Below are 23883 nucleotides of genomic sequence, written 5' to 3' on the forward strand. Positions count from 1 at the left end.
ATTTCATTCTGTCCAGTTTCTCAAAAAAATTTTGAGGAAGTGGCCTCTGACACTATTCTGTCTCATTTATCTTAGCAGATATTGTTACCTGTGTCTTAATGTGGCTTTCATAAATTTTCTTGTACAGAAAAAGCCATACAACACCTAACAAATTAAATCTTGGCAGACCTAAACTAGAAAAATTACACTATTGGTGGCATATTATATGGATGTGACAGAGTCTGAATGAGTGGACAAGAAAATTCTACTTGATTGTTGAAGATTGTATTAGAAACCTGTGTTTCACCAAGATTATAATCTAGAGAACACTGATTACCAGTTTAAACCACTTAAATAGTCATCTTCAAATCAGAATACAACCATGCAGTGTCTAAATCGAGGGAATAACTAAGACTCTTTGTCATTACAGTTTTGAAATCCATAAGGAAATGCCACACAGGCAGTACCAGTTAGTCTGGCTGCTATTTCACTTCAATAGTGTGGTTGAGCGTGATGACTGTACCCCTGTCATACACAACAGTGCTGTTTGTGCTGTGTTTCACATACATGTATTGTAAATATGACTGTGAGTAACATTTCCTTAATGATGTTAACATGATAATGACAAAGATATTGTGATCTTAAAAGTTTTTAAACAAAACATGCAATAGTCAAGTTCATAGACTGACATATCCATCCTCTTCATGTAATCATAAAATTCTACTTGGCAAACTCATGTATTATGGCAGTCTTCATGCTTGGATGGAGTCTTTCCTTCATAACAGAAAGCAGAGAGCTGTAAAATATGGCCACTTCTTGTCTTCAAGAGTACTGCAGTTAGACCTACATAAAAGTACATAACTTTGTCCTAACTTTCAGATCTCTTAAGTTCTTTCCTCAAGGAGGAAATAGGAATTGGTTGGGCAGGTTTAAAAGGATGCCCACACCTGAAAATGAGAGGTATCTTCTTATGAGAATGAGGTGAGACAAACTTTCCTTTGGATACAAAGTAGAGTGTTACACACTGTGTCACAGAAATGAAGCTAACATCAGAATGGAGCAACATAACATTGGTTCTGATCCACTCTTGTTCTTAATGTACAGAAATATCTTCCAGTGATTTTAAAGGGTAGTTCAAAAACTTTTTGTTGGTGATATAAATGTAATAATCAAGAGTCCAAACTCAGCCGTAAAAGATACAACTCAAATGATAGCCGAACAGGTAAACAATGAGTTCACAGAAAATTGTGTAAGACAGAATTTCACCTAGACTCTTAGTAAGTAGTTTTAGACAAGCAAGAAAGACCTTATTTTCATATAAAGTGCCTCTTTGTCTACAGTTCAGAGTGGAGTTACGTACTCTGGTGCAAATGTACCCAATATGCTCCCATTTAACGAAACGGAAAGCCCTACAATTCAAAAGAAAAACACACTCCCTTTAGCCACTCCTGTTCTTTGTCTAATTATTTATATTCCAGGACTGAACATATGTTATATGGGAAGCTGAAGTTTTCATTGTAGAGCTGGATGACTAACAGTTGTGTATTGTAAACTGCTTTCAGAATTTATACACTGACTGGCAGGAAAAATGCAACACGTAATAAGTGATGTGTAATTATCTGTTTGATTGGAGTGTAGCTCTTTATCCTAAGGTTTTGGGTGAAGTATGTTATTGTTATGTTACTGGCATTTCATTTCAAGCAAACAATGAAGTGCTGATTGTTTACTGCATTAGCCTTAATTTTTTCCCCCTTGTGTAATGCCCGTTTCTAAAAAACTATGTTTTGTGTAAGACAATTGTACAATGATTATGTTCACAGAATTCAGACTGTAATGTTAACAATTTCATTTTGAGTTATTTAAGTGTTTTTTTTCGGATCAATCATCCAGTCCACATGTTTAATTTGATTATTCATTGTATCATTATTCATTGTGTGATCTAACAGGGAAGATGCATCTATTTTATTACTAATTTATAATATCCATTCTTATTCATTATGTGTAGGAAACGTGTAATCATTCAGAAAAGAAGTCTTGTGTTTATTCATATCAATCATACAGCATGGAGTGACTACTGAATAGCCATATTCTAAATTCTATCAGTCCACATCCTCTGTTGCACTGCTCCCAACAGCAGTCTGGGACTACAATCTTTATTCTGGTGATGAAATTCTAAAATATTTGTCTTGATGGAGAGGGGTGTCCCACAACCTGTAAAACACATCACTGGAAGTGAGGCAGTAATGTTTTCTCGCACTTTTAGCACTTATTGTTGTATATTCTATTGTTCACATTTCAATCACATATGTTTGTGTGATTTTTCTGTGATTATTGTAATCAGCTTTCTGGAGTAAACATACATTAGCCATGAAGAGGTTGCAAAAGCTGTTGCTTTGATGGAATTTGGTTGCAGCATGCATTACATTGCAAAAATGTAGTGAACTACACCTTCCACAATTTCCAGAACCATAAGAAAGTACAGGGAAATTGGGGACTATGCAAGGAAACCAGTATATGCCTCCAGAAGAACTACATCAGCAAGACGTGACAACTTACAACTTACAGCTTTTTCACACCATCACTACTGAAGAGCAAAATCAACACCACCAAGTTCAGGAGGTCAATGTTAGTGAGGGAGCAATCTGAAGAAGGCTGGAAAATGCCAATCTTCAGTCTAGAAGATCTGTTACCAGTCCAGAACTTAGAAGAGAACATCACACAGCTCAACTACATTTTGTAAGGGAATATCGTTGCTGGAGAATATAAAAATGGGAGAAAGTGTTGCTCACCAATGAGTCACAAATTGGCCTGCAATAACCTGACAGTAAAGAGACTGTTGTAGAAGGCCTGGGAATACGTGTTCTCGCTGCACGTTCTCATCCAGGGAGGAAGGGAGCCTTACAGCATATCTGTATGCAGAGAAAAACGTTTTGGAGCATTTCGTGCCTTCCACTTTATTGTTCAGTCTTGTTGTTACACTAATGCATGACAGTGCATGTCCATATATTGCAAGAATTGTGGGAGGAGGAGGAGATTAGTGTTTAACGTCCCGTCAACAACGAGGTCATTAGAGACAGAGCACAAGCAAGAATTGTGCAAGAGTGCTTGGGTGAATTGGAGGTTCATGCTACGGCTTGGCCTACTCTGAGCCCTGATTTGAATCCTGTTGAGCATATACTGTACCACACGGGGAGAAGTGCATGTCAGCACTATTCAGAATGCCGCAAGACCTGTGGGAGGCACTCCTGAAAAAGGACATTACAGCCTTAACCTGGAGCTTGCCTGTAATATTGGATGCTTTTGTTGGTGCAAGAGGAAATAATGCATACTTTTGAAGCTGCAAAGACAGATATGTGAAGTGAAGTGTAGAAAACCAAAAGAGGGGCATTACCTTCATGAGTTTCCACAAAATTTATGTGAAGTGTGAGTCCACTTGTATTACTTCTGCATCTCTGACTTAATTTGTTTATGATTGTCTATTTTTCATTGTTAGAAAGTTAGATGGGACCACACAACACCATTTTATTATAAAATAATAGATTAGTATCATCATTCAAGCAATATATTACACATACTAAAGTTACAGAAAAGAATAATAAGGAAAATGTGTACTGCCCATCGAAGGACATCATGTCACCCACTATTTGAAAAACAACAGTTATTAACAGTTCCCTCCTTATACATCTATGATATTATCATCTTTCTACACAGCAATTTAGAGTTATTTGAGAAAAACTGTTTCAATAACACGTATAACATGAGAAACAAAGACAATTTTATGTTTCCCACTCATCGCTTAAACCTATATGCGCAGTCTCCTCAGTATATGGCAATGAAAATTCATAACAAGCTAAAAGGAAAGAATGTTCTGAGTATGAACCTAGAGACACTGAAAACAAAGCTATATGATATACTTTTCAAATGCTGCTACTACACTGTTGAGGAGTTCATGAATGATGAGCTGAACATTTGAGCAGGATAAATTTACACATAGTCTTGTGTGTAAATGTAGCTGTCCTTCACAAAAGGGAGGAAAGAAAAATAAAAGTTTATATTAATATTAAAATTCTTTTTACCAATTAGGCCTAAGTTGTGTTATCCATTTCTTTTGACGTGTCTCCATATGATTAGAAATTGTATGTTATGAGACGAATAAAACACTATTCACTGTTCACTATAATAGCAGCTGAAATTTAAAATAAAAACATGCAGAAATTGAAGTGTTGTGTTTTCCATGCTGGTCAGTCTAGATGTAAGTAATTATTTTATTTGAAAAATACCAATGTAATCAAGTAAATATTAAGCTACCAAAGGGAGGTAAATGGTAGATAATGAACATTGCTGAGGAAGCAGCAGCTTTTTCAAAATAACAGTTTTCTTTCTAATTTTCTTTTTAATTTAGCTGATATAATGACAGATAGTCCTAAGGAAGTACAAGGATAGTTAATTGTTAGTACAGTGTGTAGTGTCACCGCCAGACACCGCACTTGCTAGGTGGTAGCTTAAATCGGCCGCGGTCCATTAGTACATGTCGGACCCGCGTGTCGCCACTGTCAGGATCGCAGATCGAGCGCCACCACACGGCAGGTCTCGAGAGACTTACTAGCACTCGCCCCAGTTGTACGGACGACATTGCTAGCGACTACACGTACGAAGCCTTTCTCTCAATTGCCAAGAGACAGTTAGAATAGCCTTCAGCTAAGTCCATGGCTACGACCTAGCAAGGCGCATTAACCATATCTGGAGAGAGTCTCATTTGTATTATCAAGAGAAATGTACCACAATGAATTAAAGTTAAGTATACGAGAAGCTCCGTTCTTTTCTTTATAGCTTTCATCATGTATCCTGTTTCAGACTTAACGCCACTCGGCGTGTGTGTAGGCGTGCCTTTCGGTTACCTGTCACTGTGGACTGGCTGCCTTGTCAGTCCAATACACAGTGTATTTTGTTGAATTATATCTTGACTCGCTCCTCACCCATAAAGATTATCCTTCTGAGTTGTACCTGTGGAACATATTAAATGAATGAGTGAATTAATTATATTTATCTTTTTCCATGTCCTATACTTTTTCCTGACTTTTTGATTCCAGATATAGCGAACATGATCTGAATGACCACAGCATATTGTAGAAAATATTCCCAAGATATGTGTCAGTCATTTGAAGGTTGTTTCACTGCACGATTTTTATACATTGTTCTGGCTCCATCAAGGGATACCTGTGAACCACTCATAACATAATACCCCACAACTGATTGAAAAACTTAAAAATTTTTGAGGGGTTCTTACTATCATGTATGAAATTTTTGAGAGGTTTTCTTAAGATGCTTACTATCATGTATGAGAATTTCTTGTGGTTTTGTGGTCTTCAGCCCATAGAATGGTTTGATGCAGCTTTTTCTGCCATTCCATCCAGTGCAAATCTCTTCATCTCAGCATAATTGCTGCAGCCTACATTCATTTCAACCTGATTACTATATTCAAACCTTGGTTTCCCCCTACTACTTAACCTGCCATAGTTATCTACATTACAAAACTGACATTTCCTTGATGCATCAGGATGTGTTCTATTAACCAATCACTTCTTTTAGGCTGGTTGCATCATGCATTTCTTTTCTCTCCAGTGCTATTCAGTACACCCTCATTATTTACTCTTACTCAGTTTACCCATTGAATCTTCAGCATTCTTCTATGACACCACATTGAGACAACACTTCAGATAAACACCTCCAGAAAAGGACTTTTCACGCTTAAATTTATGTTTAATGTTAACAAACGCTTCTTCTTCAGAAATGCTTATTTTACTATTGCCAGTCTATATTTTTTATTGTCTCTTCTTCAGCTGTCATTCATTATTTTGCCACACAAATACCAAAACCCATCTATTACTTTCAATACTCTCAATTCAAAAACTAATTCCCTCAGCATCCCCTGATTTAATCTGACTACATTCCATTAACCATGTTTTACTTTTGTTGATGTACATCTTATAACCTCTTTTCAAGATGCTATCCATTACCATTCCTTTGCTGTTTGTGACAGAACAGAATTTGTTATATTGCTTGTAAATGCAGTGAGGTGCTAAGTAGTCTGTATGGTAGTTCCATATAATACATTTTATTCTTTTAATTTTATTTCTTACTATGGCTACTTTATTTCATATCAACTTGCCACCTATTTTTCCCCTCCCTTTAAAGGGTTGTTTGTGTTCCACATTCAGTTTAAAGTTCTTTCACTGTTCATCAAAAGCAGTAATTGAAGCATTATCTCTTATGTATGTAGCATGAAGAGATTCTCCAGACATCACAATTGAAATATTAACTGCTGCTGTTATCATATCTATTGCTTCTCTCATTATGTGTAATTGTTATAGTCTTGCAAATGGACTGGTCCACAAATCAAGTCTTGTGGGCATCCCATCATTATACTCTTAGAAGAGAGATTATTAATTGCCGAACTTAAATGTTTATTGAATTTGATCAACTTATAGTCATAAGATATCAACCACTGGACATGGCTGGAAGCCCAAGAAAATTTTGTCAGTATACTCATAAGGATTACAGTGCTCAAACCAGGCCACCACTTGTGTGTGTGAACGTATTTAACAGTCTTGTTACATTTTTTGAATATCAATTATTTGGAGAATTAATCTGCATAAAAACGTCAGAGATTCAAAGGCAGGAATGTGTTATGTGTACAGTTTTAATTAAATTCACTCATCAATTTTGACCACTAATAAACGAAAGAAGAGGGGTTATAGATATAAATCTAATTATATGTTAGTAGATCTTATTTTGTATGAGGTATATTTGATGATTTTTTTCTGTGAGATATAGTGGGAATTAGTGAAGTTCAGTGGCAGGAGGAACAAGACATCTGGTCAGGTGAATACAGGGTTATAAATACAAAATCAAATAGGGGTAATGCAGGAGTAGGTTTAATAATGAATAAAAAAATAGGAGTGCGGGTAAGCTACTACAACAGCATAGTGAACGCATTATTGTGGCCAAGATAGATACGAAGCCCATGCCTACCACAGTAGTACAAGTTTATATGCCAACTAGCTCTGCAGATGATGAAGAAATTGAAGAGATGTATGATGAGATAAAAGAAATTATTCAGGCAATCAAGGGAGACGAAAATTTAATAGTCATGGGTGACTGGAATTCGAGAGTAGGAAAAGGGAGAGAGGCGAAACATAGTGGGTGAATATGGCTTAGGGGAGAGAAATGAAAGAGGAAGCTGTCTGGTAGAATTTTGCACAGAGCGTAACTTAATCATAGCTAACACTTGGTTCAAGAATCATAAAAGAAGGTTGTATACATGGAAGAATCCTGGAGATACTAGAAGGTATCAGATAGATTATATAATGGTAAGGCAGATATTCAGGAACCAGGTTTTAAGTTGTAAGACATTTCCAGGGGCAGATGTGGACTCTGACCACAATCTATTGGTTATGAACTGTAGATTAAAACTGAAGAAACTGCAAAAAGGTGGGAATTTAAGGAGATGGGACCTGGATAAACTGAAAGAACCAGAGGTTGTACAGAGTTACAGGGAGAGCATAAGGGAACAATTGACAGGAAAGGGAGAAAGAAATACAGTAGAAGAAGAATGGGTAGCTCTGAGGGATGAAGTAGTGAAGGCAGCAGAGGATCAAGTAGGTAAAAAGATGAGGGCTAGTAGAAATCCTTGGGTAACAGAAGAAATATTGAATTTAATTGATGAAAGGAGAAAATATAAAAACGCAGTAAATGAAGCAGGCAAAAATGTCTCAAAAATGAGATCGACAGGAAGTGCAAAATGGCTAAGCAGGGATGGCTAGAGGACAAATGTAAGGATGTAGAGGCTTATCTCACTAGGGTCAAGATAGATACTGCCTACAGGAAAATTAAAGAGACCTTTGGAGAAAAGAGAACCGCTTGTGTGAATATCAAGAGCCTAGATGGAAACCCAGTTCTTAGCAAAGAAGGGAAAGCAGAAAGGTGGAAGGAGTATATAGAGGGTCTATACAAGGGCGATGTACTTGAGGACAATATTATGGAAATGGAAGAGGATGTAGATGAAGATGAAATGGGAGATATGATATTGCGTGAAGAGTTTGACAGAGCACTGAAAGACGTGAGGCGAAACAAGGCCCCGGGAGTAGACAACATTCCATTGGAACTACTGACGGCCTTGGGAGAGCCAGTCCTGACAAAACTCTGTCATCTGGTGAGCAAGATGTATGAGACAGGCGAAATACCCTCAGACTTCAAGAAGAATATAATAATTCCAATCTCAAAGACAGCAGGCGTTGACAGATGTGAAAATTACCGAACTATCAGTTTAATAAGTCACAGCTTCAAAATACTAACGTGAATTCTTTACAGACGAATGGAAAAACTGGTAGAAGCCGACCTCGGGGAAGATCAGTTTGGATTCCGTAGAAATGGGGAACACGTGAGGCAATACTAACCCTACGACTTATCTTAGAAAATAGATTAAGGAAAGGCAAACCTACGTTTCTAGCGTTTGTAGACTTAGAGAAAGCTTTTGACAATGTTGACTGGAATACTCTCTTTCAAAATCTGAAGGTGGCAGGAGTAAAATACAGGGAGCGAAAGGCTATTTACAATTTGTACAGAAACCAGATGGCAGTTATAAGAGTCGAGGGGCATGAAAGGGAAGCAGTGGTTGGGAAAGGAGAGAGACAGGGTTGTAGCCTCTCCCCGATGTTATTCAATCTGTATATTGAGCAAGCAGTAAAGGAAACAAAAGAAAAATTCGGAATAGGTATTAAAATCCATGGAGAAGAAATAAAAACTTTGAGGTTCGCCGATGACATTGTAATTCTGTCAGAGACAGCAAAGGACTTGGAAGAGCAGTTGAACGGAATGGACAGTGTCTTGAAAGGAGGATATAAGATGAACATCAACAAAAGCAAAACAAGGATAATGGAATGTAGTCGAATTAAATCGGGTGATGCTGAGGGAATTAAATTAGGAAATGAGACACTTAAAGTAGTAAAGGAGTTTTGCTATTTGGGGAGCAAAATAACTGATGATGGTCGAAGTAGAGAGGATATAAAATGTAGACTGGCAATGGCAAGGAAATTGTTTCTGAAGAAGAGAAATTTGTTAACATCGAGTATAGATTTAAGTGTGAGGAAGTCGTTTCTGAAAGTATTTGTATGGAGTGTAGCCATGTATGGAAGTGAAACATGGACGATAAATAGTTTAGACAAGAAGAGAATAGAAGCTTTCGAAATGTGGCGCTACAGAAGAATGCTGAAGATTAGATGGGTAGATCACATAACTAATGAGGAGGTATTGAATAGGATTGGGGAGAAGAGGAGTTTGTGGCACAACTTGACTAGAAGAAGGGGCCGGTTGGTAGGACATGTTCTGAGGCATCAAGGGATCACAAATTTAGCATTGGAGGGCAGCGTGGAGGGTAAAAATCGTAGAGGGAGACCAAGAGATGAATACGCTAAGCAGATTCAAAAGGATGTAGGTTGCAGTAAGTACTGGGAGATGAAGCAGCTTGCACAGGATAGAGTAGCATGGAGGGCTACATCAAACCAGTCTCAGGACTGAAGACCACAACAACAACAACAACAACAACACAGAGAAGTTACTATTATGAACTTTTGTTACTTATTTTAGTATATTCTTAACTTGGAAGTCATCTGGAAAAATAATCATTTTTTTTATTAGCACACTTCATCAAACTCTTTAAATCCACTTTTTATCAGCTTAAACTTACAGGACATAATTGTTCCATTATATATATGATATCTTTAAAGAAAATAAGATCATTGTATTAATATAAACCTACAATAATATGTAAATTACAATTGTCAAATATTTATTGAGCTCTATTTAATTTTTTGTTTATACCAACTAACATTGGTGTGTGTGACTCAAACCCTGTCATGCATGTCAAGAAAACATGTCTTGCTGTAAAACTACTTCTTGTGTACTGTAATTGCAAGGATAATAAGTGTTACTGTTTACTGAATGCCATGACTCAGTTGTACATATTTCTAAACATTGCTAAGTAACTGTTATTGGACACTGTATGTTGCAGTGTGAGCCTGAAACGCAAACAAAGACCTCTTTAACAAAAGCATGATGTGTATTGTAATTTACTTATCACACCAAGCTATTTTTGTGCAGTTCCGTTATAAATTTATCCTTTAAATTAATACACAAACTATGATTTTGGAATTACTGTATTTACAATACGGAAGTGTCAAGCATGCTCAACCAATAGTGTTACTTGGAAAGATTTTAAGCAACTGCATCATGTTTGCAAATCGTACAATTTTTGTTCTGCACCTGCCTGTTGCCTGGAAGCATGCCACTCACAGACTTACTCAAATATCAGGCAGTTTTAATACCACATGATTTTTTTTCCTTCATCTTGTGCAGCATCATTTTAAACAGACTTGATGATTCTTTGGCTTCCCTTGGACCAATTCCATTATCAGCAGCGATGTGGCGTGAAAGGTATTTCATTGACTAGAGATTCATATAATTGTGTTTTCCTTGCCATAAAAATATTCAGTGTTTAGGTTTATAAACTGTACAGCTGAGCTGTGGCCATATTTTTCTTTAAAGAAAATTATATACTTATGTTGATCATATTTTTATTTTGAAATTTAGTTGCAACAGTAATGAAAAGGTATTTGTGTTAGAATATTAAATCCTTGCAAATGCAATAGTCATCACAGATTGTTCTATGTATGTGAGATATTTCTTGTAAGGATTGAACTGTTATTCATAATTTTGCCATAAGTCAGCACCTAGTGTACTGTATCTGCAAGACAAGTTTAGGAACAATAAGAAATAGGTTAAAATGTTTTTCTGCCATACCTGTACAGTTTTAACTGCTTTCCCTCCATCTTTACAGAAGGCTGCAGAGTTATTTTGTTGATGAAAGTTATACACTTTCTTCTTCTCTGTCTTCTCAGGAGTGAATAAGTGCTTTGTCACAAAGGCCCAATAGATTAATGTATTTCATTATGCAATACTTTATGTTATTAACGTATTTTATATAATTTTTCTTAAATTTACTTTATAGCAGCTATTTGTAAAATTCTTTTGTGACTTTCAGAAGTGTGTATTTGGTACTAATCATTTTGCAGTGAATGTTTGAATATGTGCACTGTTTCATGTTCATTGTGTGTCTAATATTCCAAACCGTCTCATTAACTCTCTTTGAAAGGAACTTACAAAGAAACTGTCGTTTCTACAGAATTGTACATACAGAAGGTACATTGCAGGGCTTTGTGAATGGATGAAATTACAAGATTAAGGGATTTTAAGTAAACTGAGACTCGGTAATGTGTAAGCCTCACAACTTGGAAAATACTTCGTGTGTCAACATATTATACTGCAGAGCAACCAGTGTGTGATATTATGACTTGGATGGCATGGTGATGAGCTCACAGTGACATCAGCTGTGACATGTCAGTGGAAACATGGTACACTGCTGTTTTTGAACATTTTTCTCCACAATAGAACTGCCAGCCAGCCAAACCACACTTCTGCAGAATACTGAATGATAGTGTTGAAGATTTAAATATACATTACTTCTGCAATTCAGTGATGAAGAACTGAGTTATGAGTACTTCAGTTCCCAGACTTGATTATACTTACACATACCTATGTGTATATGCTTCGGGCTATAATGATGTGTAGCATGCGCTACATCGTGCACCAAAATCAATTTTCCTTTTTCAGTCCCATGGGACACTGGTAAAAGAATCTTGATACCTCTCAGTAAATCACAAATTTCAGTAATTGTACCATTGTGGTTATTATATCAAATGTATGTTTGAGAAAGTAGCATGGCACTTAACCCCTCTTGGAACATGGACTGTTGAAATTCTGAGAGTTAGGTTCTCTGTGATGGATAATTACGTATTCTGTCTCCCCCTAGTATTTGTTGGCAAAGCTGTTGCGTTCTTGCACTGTCTAATGAAGTAGACCTCAGATGTGAAACACAGTGCTCATGTATTTTTGCAACTAAATTGTTTTATTGTCAAAATTTGGCATCTGTTGTTACTAGGCTCATATGTTGCTTATCTAATATATGCAGTAAATAATTTAAAATGACTGTTTTTTACAAAATGAAAATATTTTGGAGAGAAAATATATTATGACAGAAAATGTTGAAATCAGAATTCTGTTTGAAATTTGAGCAAAAAAATTACTGCATTTTTGAATTTTTTTAAAATTTTATTGACAATATTCTGAAAAGAGTTGCAGACAGCTGCAATGAAAGACTGTTACACACTTGGCTTTCAGCCAAAGTTTCTTCAGGAAAGAAAACACACACATCCACCCAACCAAGTGCACCTCACACACACATCCACCCAAGCAAATGCACATCACACACATATATATCAGCACTATCTCCCACCTCTACAGTCAGAATACAACAGTCGCATCGTTGAACACAAGCACAGTCATGGGTGGGGTGAAAGGAGGAGGAATAGTAGGGAATGGTGGGAGGGAGGGGGGGGGGGGGGAGAGCACTATCTGGCAGACTGTGCAGGGCTAGATTGCAGCAGAACAGAGTTGCCAGGCACAACATCGGGAGGTTGTGGTGGTGGGAGGTATAGGAGCAGAAAAGGAGAGGGGCAGAGAAGGGGAAAAGAGTGGTGCACAGTACCAGTGAGAGGACTTGAATTGGGAGGTGGTTTAGGATAGAGGGGGCAAAAATAGTTGGATAGAGGTTGTATGAACAATATGTTACCGTTGGTTGAAACTGGGATAGTTTTGGGAGTGGAGAATGTGTTCTATAACTCCCCTCTGCACAGTTAAGAAAAGCTGGTGGGGAAGGGAGAATTCAGATGGCTCATATTCTAAAGCAGCCATTGAAACCAAGCATGTTATTTTAAGCTGCATTTTGTGTTGTAGTGTTATCCACTTTTTTCCTGGCCACAGTTTGGCAATAGCCATTCATCCATGTGGATGGCTGTGCAATGATTGCAGCAGAGCTGGTATATGACTTGGCTGCTTTCACCAGGGGCCCAGCCTCTGGTGGGGTAAGATAAGCCTGTGATAGGACTAGAATAGGAAGTGCTGGCTGGATGGAGTGGACAGGCCTTGCACCTGGGTTTTCCACAGATATATGATCCCTTTGTCAAGGGGCTGAGGTTAGGAGTGGCATAGGGATGGACCAGGATATTATGGAGGTAGGTATGGTGATGGAACACCACACCTCCACAACACCTGAGTGTGCTTGAGGTGCCTTTGCTTGAATGATTGTGAGTGTTTTCTTTTATAAGTAGGCTTTGGCCGAAAGGTAAATGCATAACAGTCTTTTCATTGTACATGTCTGTTACTCAACAGTTCATCTTTCAATGTATCAATTTCATAATACTGTTGATGTTCCCAACTGGACTTCCCATTGTTTGTTATTTGATTCATTATTTATGAGTTATGGGGTTAGTTTCATACATGTATTTTAATGATATTTATGTTACATAGATTTACATTAAAGGTCCTATTACTTCCTTATAACACTGTGAACTTAAATTATTAAGATTTTACATCAGATGTACACCTGCTTTAAATCTAAGTCCGAAACTGGGGAGAAGCTGACCATGGCAAAGTGGTCAAATTAATACAAGCATGTATGAGGGAGGAAAAATGGTGTGTTTCCTATTAATGGGCATTGGTCTCAAATAAACACATATCACTTATCACAGTTACCTGTAGTTTACATTATACATTGCATCTAACTGTTTGTGTGGAATTCCTATCAGTGTAGTGTTTAATTAACAAAGAGGGCATGACAGATTGTGAGTTTTTAAATGTTTATAAATTATAGAATAGTAAAAGTACCCTTAGAAACTGACTAACATTTTTCTTTGATTTTTTGTTTGTTTGGTGAAACAGCATTCCCCATTGGAGAAAGTAAGTGCAAAACTATGTGTTTTACATCAAGGAATGTTGGTGTTTGCATGCTGTTTGTGGTGGCAATAAATCACATTGCACGTCATTCTGTTATCTTGTATTCTAGAAAATGTTTTGAGTGGTTCATGAGCTTTGAGACTTTAATAAAGCCCAAGCAACAGAATATTTGAAAATTTCTTCATAACAGTGCTACAGGAAATTTGTTTATGAAATTCTGTGTGTTTTTGTTGGGATAAGACAAATGGATGTAGTGATAGACTGGATAACTTCATTCATTAGGTACTAGTGGGTGTGTTCAGAATAGAACACAACAACTTTATGATGTCTGTGCTCTCATGAAGCAAAAAAGAGAATGTTTGTGCAAATGAAACATGAAATAGTGGAGAACACATCAGGTAATTTCCTGAAAATAACAATGAGCGTTATTTAGAAAGGTCATATATCATATGCCATATTATGGTAACATTGACGATAATCACTGTGAAAATTACCGAGTACACTTTTTGTCTAAAGAATGAGAGATGATTAAATACCAAAATTAATAAAGCAGCATCATCACATCAGTAAACAATCACTAGGTATACAATAAAACTATGGAGAGAACAGTGATGAAATCAAGAAATTTAATACAGATGTATGAAAGAGGGCACAACAAGCAGAGGTTTAACACAGTAACAATAAGAGGAAGAAAAATAAGTTAAGAAGGATAGAAACATTCCACAATTGACTAAGCCTCAGGTAGTGCCTCTGATCTTAAAATTAAAAAAAATTAATAAATAACTCATTTCATTGAACACCAGGGGCTCATGAAGTAGTTGACTGATTTAATGAAAAACAGCTGAAAAGTGAAAACTGCATTGAGTTTCAAGTGCATGATGCTTGTACAGAATTGGGCATAAGTCTTGGTGCAGTTGAATTTTCACCCTGTATTTTAACTTGGAGATGGAAACAAAATTTGGATGGATAAACAAGTCAAAAATACTGTAATCAAATTGTCATTGATGACATTTGCATGTGTGGAAAACTAGTACATTTTTCCACACTGGAAATGCAGTTCTGCATATATCACCGTATTGGTCAATGAATTTGTGACACATGATTTACAAACGTCATTTTACTGCCCTTTACGTAACAGGGCTGAAAGCAGGGATATCTTTTCTGTTTATTAACTCTAAAATCAGTGTGTTGTACCACATATCTTACAGAAGAAAATCTTTCCAAAATTACAAAGCACCCATTTCAAAGCATTTTAGCAGTTTAAGTGGTAATTATGTTTCCCTTTATGGCTTTGTTAGGTGAATCAGCTTTTAAAGATATGAAAAACATCAGAACAAACAGCAGACAAATAATCCCCATCCCCACAACCTCTCATGTATTCTGGGCAGGAACAGACAAATGAGATTACAATATAAAATTATGAACCATTTGGTAAAGCTCTGAGGGTTCTGTTGTAGCAGTACTCATTTATTTTGGTGAAAGTAAATGTTGTTGGAATATAAGTAATTAGAAACTCGTGTGCTGTTTCAATTTTTTTTATGTATAGTAGATATCAGTCATCAGAGCTTGAGGAATATGCCTCATCTTTCAATTTCAATTTAGTTTTGCTTGATTTTCAAGGACTTCACTTAACTGATTATTCATATTGTTTATGTTATCCATTTTATCAGTGTAGCATGTACTTTATGAATTTAAGAAAATGTTGTACCTTTCAGTCATATTGATGCACACTGACAAGTTCTATAGTAAAATTTACGAATTTGTGAGAAAGGAATTGTTTATTGTAGAGTAAGAGTTCAGAGCTTTGTTATGTTTTGTTATTACATTCTTCAGTTTATATTCAGAAAATTATAGTAATCTCTTCCTTGCATGTATTGGAATGCAGTAGTAGTTACTTGTGTACAGTAAGTAATTTATATCTGAGAAAAAATCAGTTCATTTATAAGTTTCTGAAAAAAGGAATCAGTTTCCAAATATCAATAACAATTTTCGTTCTACATATGGTTATAACTTTAAAATGAAAATGCATGAAATCATTTAAACACAAGCTGTAATCCTCAAACTTCTGTTAAAAAGCAGAATGTGAAAGTATTAAACAATCACATAGGCTTGCCTTTCATGATTCATGTCTGTCAGGCATTACTAGTCATAAATTGCTACATTGTAATGTGCTGCCTGTTAACTCTCACTTAGATATGAATTACATTGCACCTTCTAACTCACATTTCAGTTATTAAGAACATTACTTTCTGACTATGGTGCCATTACTCAATACAGATTAGTCAAATTCTGGGGGAAAAGAAAGATATTATATACAGCACCTCAAAATATTTAGTTTCAATGACCAGGACTTCCCACCTCTAAACCAATGATATAATTTGTATGTATTTCATTACATACTGTAGTAATCAGCTAACACAGGAATAAATCATGTATCCTGTTTATTGTGCAGTCTCTAGAGAAATAGCGGTTAAGTTTAGGAATTATATGAATCATGGAGGAACTTGGTGGTTTTGGATATGTCTCAACATTTTTCTAGATTGGGTTGGTGAAGCCAGTAGGAAATGTGAATAAGGGCAGCTGTCATGCAATTCAAACAACATCCAGTCCAAGTATTATTTGTGGATTTCCTCTTTTATCTTCTATTTTGCTCAACACATCTTCTGTAATAATCAAAAAAGAAAAATAAGAATTACAGCAAGCATAACTGCTATGTTAGTTTCCATGAGTTTTTCTCCCCTTCCCTCTTTTTGTATTTTTAAAACATAAGTCACCTTTTCAATATAGTAAAAATTGTAGTTCTGATCTCTTGCTAAGCTTTTCAACTCTTTATCTAGTTCAGAATTATAAGTTTAAAGGTATATCAAACCTCCGATGTAATAATGTAACCGATGGTACAGGCCAAATAGTGATGTCACAGGCGGAAGAGGGTGGAAATATGGGAAGACTGTAATTATGAAAGATGCCAAAAGGTGCTGGCTTAAAGGGAAAGTGAGACAGGGACACAAATAAATTGAATGCTTCCAGCATGCACGTGTTGCTCAAATGGTGCCTGTTGACTCTGAATCCTTATACATGGACCTTTTGGTAGCCTTCACAAGTAAAAGTGAAGGTGTGAAATTCAGTGATCAGGTGGGCCACAAAATTAGACCTTCTTCTGACCATCTTCTGAGAAGATTTTTGTTGAGCTCTTTGTGAGCAGTAATATGGTATTGACTGGTGTTCCAACATGAAACAACCACATTATCTGTCATACTGCCAGTGTACATCTTCTAGTGTAAGAGGCAATCTGTTTTGTGGGAATTCTAATGTTAATCCATTAAAGCATCCCTGAAGAATACATTTTCCATGTAATGGTTACTAATAATACCTGCCTAAAAACTGTATTGAATTGAAAAATCCTGGCATACTAAAACTGTGTGCAGGGCTGTGACTCGAACCTGGAACCTTTGCCTTTCCAAGCACTACTCACAACTCACTCTCACAGCTTTACTTCCACAAAGAATGAGGTACCATAAGAAGTAAAGCTGTAGGATCAAATTGTCATCCAATATACCCAAAACATTGTTTTATGTAGATCGAGAAAAGTTACATTTGTCTCTGTAGATAGTTTCTCAGTGAACCTTCAACTTATAAGTAAAAAATTAAAAACCATTGTTTAGGATTTGCACTTTTTCTCTGCTATGCAGTCTTTCTCATTTGATTTTGAGGAAAGTACCCCGTAAAAGACGCCAGTTTTTCCACATCTTATAGTCTGACAGCTTGATAGTGAACTGCTTTTATTTTCATTGTTGCCCATAGTTATGGTGATACTTCGCAAATATGTGAAACACCAGACTTATTTTGAAAAGTCTGCAGTGAAAAATGTACTCACTGACCAGCTTACATTTGCTGGGGTTTAGGCCATAAATTGCTGCATACAAAATATACCTAACATATCAAAATTCTTTTTAATGATGGAAGGAGAGTAATACTTCTTTCCATACTGAGTAAACAAGTGATATATTTTGATGTTTCAGTCCGATGAGCTACAGCACGTCACTTTCAACACTATCGCCGCATGCTGTGGAGATTTGTGGTTTTGTTTCTCTTTCATATGTGGTTTATGAAGTCAGCTACAGTCACATTTTAAGTTAACATTGCATTATGAGTTACTTTCATTTTGAAACTAGAGGTAGACAATTGCAGACTGAGCAGCAGAGTTAGCTATATACTGTATACACACACTAACAGTTTCATTTACAAAACATTTAATAACTGTTTTTGTTTACATTTTGTTGAATAAATGATGGGATTTAGCTACTGATAAAACTAAAGTATATTGAGTTCTGGGTGTTTAATGCTTATCTTTTTGCTTACCGATTTTGAACTTACTGATTTGGGTGTGCATGATGCAGGCAGTGCAAATGAAGTGAAGTGCCATTTTGCATATTTTTGTAACAGTTATTACACAATTATTTATGTTATCTCTTGAATGTGTACAGTTACAGTGTTGTGTGCTGAAACACTGGTTTGTCCGTCTTTCTTATTTTGAAAAAGTCCAACAACATGGGGTGAAACACACAATGCTAATTGCAATACAGATTTGCACAAGCAGCAGCAGAAGATACAGAAAAATTTAATACTATTCCTGTTGCAATTAGACTAAAAATGTACAATCAGAATCACATTCTCTGTTCTCAGTCAATGGATTTTGCCAGACAGATATGCAAATCTACTATTCCCGTGGTACTTGATCGTAGAAATTCCGTTCTTCAGCTGGGATATACTGTCATATGCCAAGAAAGTCTTTCTTCCTGGCTTTTTTTACTGACTTAAATTTATCATACAAGATAGGAAAAAGCTGAAGTGTAATCTCACAGCAGATTTCTTTTCCCAGTACCTCTTGGCTTCTTTGCAATTCTTTAACAAATCCACAGTTTCTGAGTGTTCTGACTTTTTCTTCTGCTTTGTATGGTAGGGCTGTCAGATGAACTGAGTAGGCAGACATACTCGGTTATTTTAAATGAGACTCTGTGCAATCCTTGGTCTAGTGCACTAAGGCTCCTTAAATCCTTTGGTTCCATCTTTCATAAAAGGAATTCATTGTCCTTAGTGTTGGCAATGAATGGAATCTAGTTTTTTGGGTGAAAGGATATTCTGTTCCTCTCTATAAGGACAAAATATCTATGACATGGTAGGAAACTATGCCCTGTAATGAGGAATTTCTGTTCTACGGCAGTGAAATATATACAGATGATCAAATTTTGGAAAAATTTCCTAATATTTTGAATATCTCTCACAAAATCTGCAATATTTAGGCTTACATTCAAATGAAAGTCACATGAAAAATACGAATTATTATCAAAATATCCTAGTTTCACAGATTTTTTCTGATTGCTGCCCTTCACTTTGTCTAATGCAGTAAACATTTTGTAAAAGTTCTGGAAACAGTCGGAATACATGTTCAGCTCATTCATTACGTTGAATGTACCTATGTCTTACCTCCCTTCAACCATTATAGATGTGTGCAGTGTCTTCTTCGCTGCTGAACATTTACGAGTTGCAGAAAATCCAGTGAATCAATATCTTCATCTGATGAAGATGACATTTCTGATCCATTCCAGATGTGTCTGAGAACACCACTTCGGTGCACATTGCTAGAGACATGCCAGCACCATGCTCCAGACTAACTGCCACCAGGTATCTGTGCCATGCCATTTCTGTGTGAATTGGGCCCTAGGCAGTAGGAAGGGATAGTATACTGAACTGTAATGATGCGGAAGGAAGGATCCATGCTAGATGAATAAATGGCAATAAAAAAGAACAGCAGCAAAAAATAGATGCCAGAACATAAACAGTGATAATGAGAAATGTGTGCAGTGTCTTTCTATACGAAGTGTGGCTAAATTTTTTATATAACAGACCTTAGAAACCCTCATACTACTTTTTTATGAACATTAAATTGCAGAAAAGTGAGTTATGAAGATGAACTAGTGAGGTAGGAAAAAACAGACTAAACTAAAACAGGAGATATGCTGTACTACACATATTGAAGGAATCTCAGACATGGTAGCGAGACACATGAAAAAAATTAAAAAAATAAAACCTTATAAATGACCAAATCATGCTACATGAGAATCAAATGGCAATTTTAATGCTACAAAAGTGAGATGGAAACTAAAGAATGATTTCCCAGTGAGAAAGCTTAGAAATTATATCCGAAATGATAGAGGTAACACATTAGTGAAATTTGTCAAGGTCAACAGTATATTCTAGAAAAAAGCCAAAAATGGACTCCTCTCGAATAGCACATGGCAATAATTAACGCTTAAACCCTTCTGAATGAGCTCTGATTTCTCTTATTTTATTATGATGGTCATTTATGCCTGTGTGAGATTTTTACATTTGGGGTTATTGAAATTTTGTGAAAGATTTCGCCAGAACAGAAAAATGCCTTGACACTCTCTCACCTGTTTCATGATAATGCAAAATAAGCTTCCTTTCTATGAATTTAGTAATTTGTTTTGATCTTCTGATGATGTTACTAAATGGTGAACAACAGCATCATCTGCAAACAATATTATAGGGCTGCTCAGATTGTCTCCTAAAACATTTATATAGATTAGATATAACAGAGGGCCTATAACTGTACCTTGGGGAATTTCAAATATCACTTCTGTTTCACTGGATGACTTCCTTTCAACTACTACAAACTGTGACATTTTCTGGTAGGAAATCACCAACCCAATTGCACAACTGAGACAATACTCCATAGGCAGTTTGATTAGAAGCTGCTTGTGAAGAACAGTGTCAAAAGACTTTTGAAAATTTACAGATATGGAATCAATCTGGGATCCCTGTTGATGGCACTCATTATTCATGTGAATACAGAGCCAGTTGTGTTTGACAAGAATGATATTTTCTGAATCTGTGGCGGCTGTGTGTCAATGCTAAAAATCGAGCTATTTCGTAGCTTACTTAGAAAGAAACCTAATTGGTATGCAGTCTGGTCCAGAGGACCTGCCTTTATTGAGTAACTTAAGCTGCTTTGCTACACTTGGGTAACTACTCCTAAGTTATTCATGTTGGCAGCTGTACTTTATGTGATGTGAGAATATACAATGAAAATGTGGTAAAATAAAACAAATTAAAATAATAAAGAGTATGAAGAATACAAGACACAGACATAGATTTGGTAGATATTTTGTTTTAAGATAGCAGATGGCATAGTAACTAACAATAGATAGAAAACTGGACAAATATTCAAAGATGAAGTAATGTCAGATGAAGTGTGTAAAGTTGTTTGAAATATGAAGTTGGTGGCATTTCAATAGAAATGTTTAAAGCTGGAGACAAAATATTACAAAAGGAACTTGCAGAATAGTTCACAGTATGTCTGTAGAGAAGGTGGTTCCCCAAACAGGAATGGCTGTGTGTGTGCATAGGTTCTGGAGGAGTGTGGGACCGCAAAAGCACTGAAGGAAGACTTCACAAGAAAGCTAAGTAATTCTTCATCTTTTATATATACGTAGCTGCTGCTCAGGGACACCTCTTATTTGGTGCGTGTAACTGGTCTGGATTTTCAATCCATGTACACTATATGATCAAAAGTATCCGAACACACCCAAAACCATACGTTTTTCATATTAGGTGCATTGTACTGCCACCTACTGCCATGTATTTCATATCAGCGGCCTCAGTAGTCATTATACATTGTAAGAGAGCAGAATGGGGTGCTCTGTGGAACTCACAGACTTCGAATGTGGTCAGGTAATTGGGTGTCACCTGTGTCATACGTCTGTACGCAAGATTTCCACACTCCTAAACATCCCTAGGCCCACTGTTTCTGTTGTGATAGTGAAGTGGAAACATGAAGGGACATGTACAGCACAAAAGCATACAGGCCGACCTTGTCTGTTGACTGACAGAGAGCGCTGACAGTTAAAGAGGGTCGTAATGTGTAATAGGCAGACATCTGTCAAGACCATCACACAGGAATTCCAAACTTCATCACGATCCACTGCAAGAACCATGGCAGTTTGGCAGGAGGTGAGAAAACTTGGATTTCATGGTTGAGTGGCTGCTCACAAGCCACACATCACTCCGGTAAATACCAAATGATGCCTGACTTGGTGTAAGGAACGTAAACATTGGACGATTGAACAGTGGAAAAATGTTGTGTGGAGTGACGAATCAGGCACACAATGTGGTGATCCGATGGCAGGGTGTGGGTATGGTGAATGCCTGGTTAACGTCATCTGCCAGCATGTCTAGTGCCAACAGTAAAATTCGGAGACGGTGGTGTTATGGTGTGGTCGTGTTTTTTATGGAGGGTGGCTTGCACCCTTATTGTTTTCCATGGTACTATCACAGCACAGGCCTACATTGATATTTTAAGCACATTATTGCTTTCCATTGTTGAAGAGCAACTTGGAGAAGGCGATTGCATCTTTCAACATGATCAAACACCTGTTCATAATGCATGGCCTGTGTTGGAGTGTTTACACAACAATAACATCCCTATAATGGACTGACCTGCACAGAGTCCTGACATGAATCCTATAGAAAATCTTTGGGATGTTTTGGAATGCCAACTTCATGTCAGGTTTCACAGACCGACATCGATACCTCTCCTCAGTGCAGCATTCTATGAAGAACGGGCTGCCATTCCCCAAGAAACCTCCGAGAACCTGATTGAACGAATGCCTGCGAGAGTGGAAGCTGTCATCGAGGCTAAGGGTGGGCCAACACCATATTGAATTCCAGCATTACCGATGGATGGCGCCATGAACTTGTAAGTCATTTTCAGTTAGGTGTCCTGATACTTTTGATCACATAGTATATATTAACATGTCCCTGATGTAAACATTGCACTATTATGCTGGACTTGAATATGTTCACATCAAAGACAAACTGCAGCAGAAATCAGTGGAAGAGCGAAAATAACATTGCTCCCATCTAGTCTGGAAACAATGTTTTTCCTGAATAACGTTGGTTTCCTCTCTCTTTTCTTTCAACAACAGCCTCATAAAATTCATACTGAAGGATAATAGTCATGCTGTATTGTGCTATCTGATATTCCAAAATTAACAATAAGTACTGACAGTGCATGTGACATATAAAGTAAATACAGGGTGGAGAAAAATTGTGACATGAAATTTTTACCCTGGATGGCTGATACCAATAGGAACCTTTACTAATTACACTCTGCACAATTTTTAAACTACGCAAACATGGTGGCACACACTCTCTCTCTCTCCATCCCTGTGTGTGTGTGTGTGTGTGTGTGTGTGTGTGTGTGTGTGACAGAGAGAGAGAGAGACCGCACAAATATGCTCATAAAATAATGTATTTTGATATTAGTATGTCCCAGAGTATTCAAAGTACTGACTTCTTTTGATCAGTTGATAATGAATTTATATTACTAAAAGTTTTACTTGTTTTGATAGTTTTCTCGTGATAACACATGACTGCGAATGCTTTGCCTGCCGGAGATTGCAATGTATCCAAGGCAGCCTGCATGCTCGGTGGTAGCAAGCCAGCCTTCCACTCTGGGGGCCTGGGGGCGAATCCACCAGGGTCCCGACACATCCATGGTAATTTCATGATAAGACGTACCGGGAACAAACCTGTCAACAGATGTTAGTTTGCATACAGAAAGTCTTTTACAAATTGTGTTAGTCGTGAAAAGGGCCTTTTCTATAGCTAGGACGTTGTTTAGTTTAAGCAGGTGCCCGAACTGGTGATCCTCTGACGTGACATGAGGTTGATAACAACAAATGGTGTTTTTCTGAACTCTTTCAAAATTCCCTGGTATTGTCCTGATGTGATTGGCAGCATGTTGAATGCAATCCATTGATTCCTCTTTGTTTCAAGGTGGTTTGCATCTGGGTGGGTGAACTAGAAGCCTGAAGAATCCCCATAGGAAAAAATCTGATGGCACGAGGTCTGGTGATCATGGGGGCCATATCCTATGAGCACCTCTGCCAATTACCAGGCTGTCCAAAAGTTCAT

General features: G+C 37.0%; 1 protein-coding gene across 1 annotated transcript in view; it reads left to right on the forward strand.

The window, feature by feature from the left end:
- Positions 1-23883, forward strand: part of LOC126213607 (ankyrin-3-like) — a 294242-nt gene that overhangs the window by 205129 nt on the left and 65230 nt on the right. The window contains exon 20 of the mRNA XM_049941464.1: positions 10393-10470. Within this exon, the coding sequence (XP_049797421.1) occupies positions 10393-10470 (78 nt within the window). The remainder of the gene's footprint in view (positions 1-10392; positions 10471-23883) is intronic.

The sequence above is a fragment of the Schistocerca nitens genome, chromosome 1, assembly GCF_023898315.1.
Source record: "Schistocerca nitens isolate TAMUIC-IGC-003100 chromosome 1, iqSchNite1.1, whole genome shotgun sequence".
In the NCBI taxonomy this organism is placed as follows: Eukaryota; Metazoa; Arthropoda; class Insecta; order Orthoptera; family Acrididae; genus Schistocerca; species Schistocerca nitens.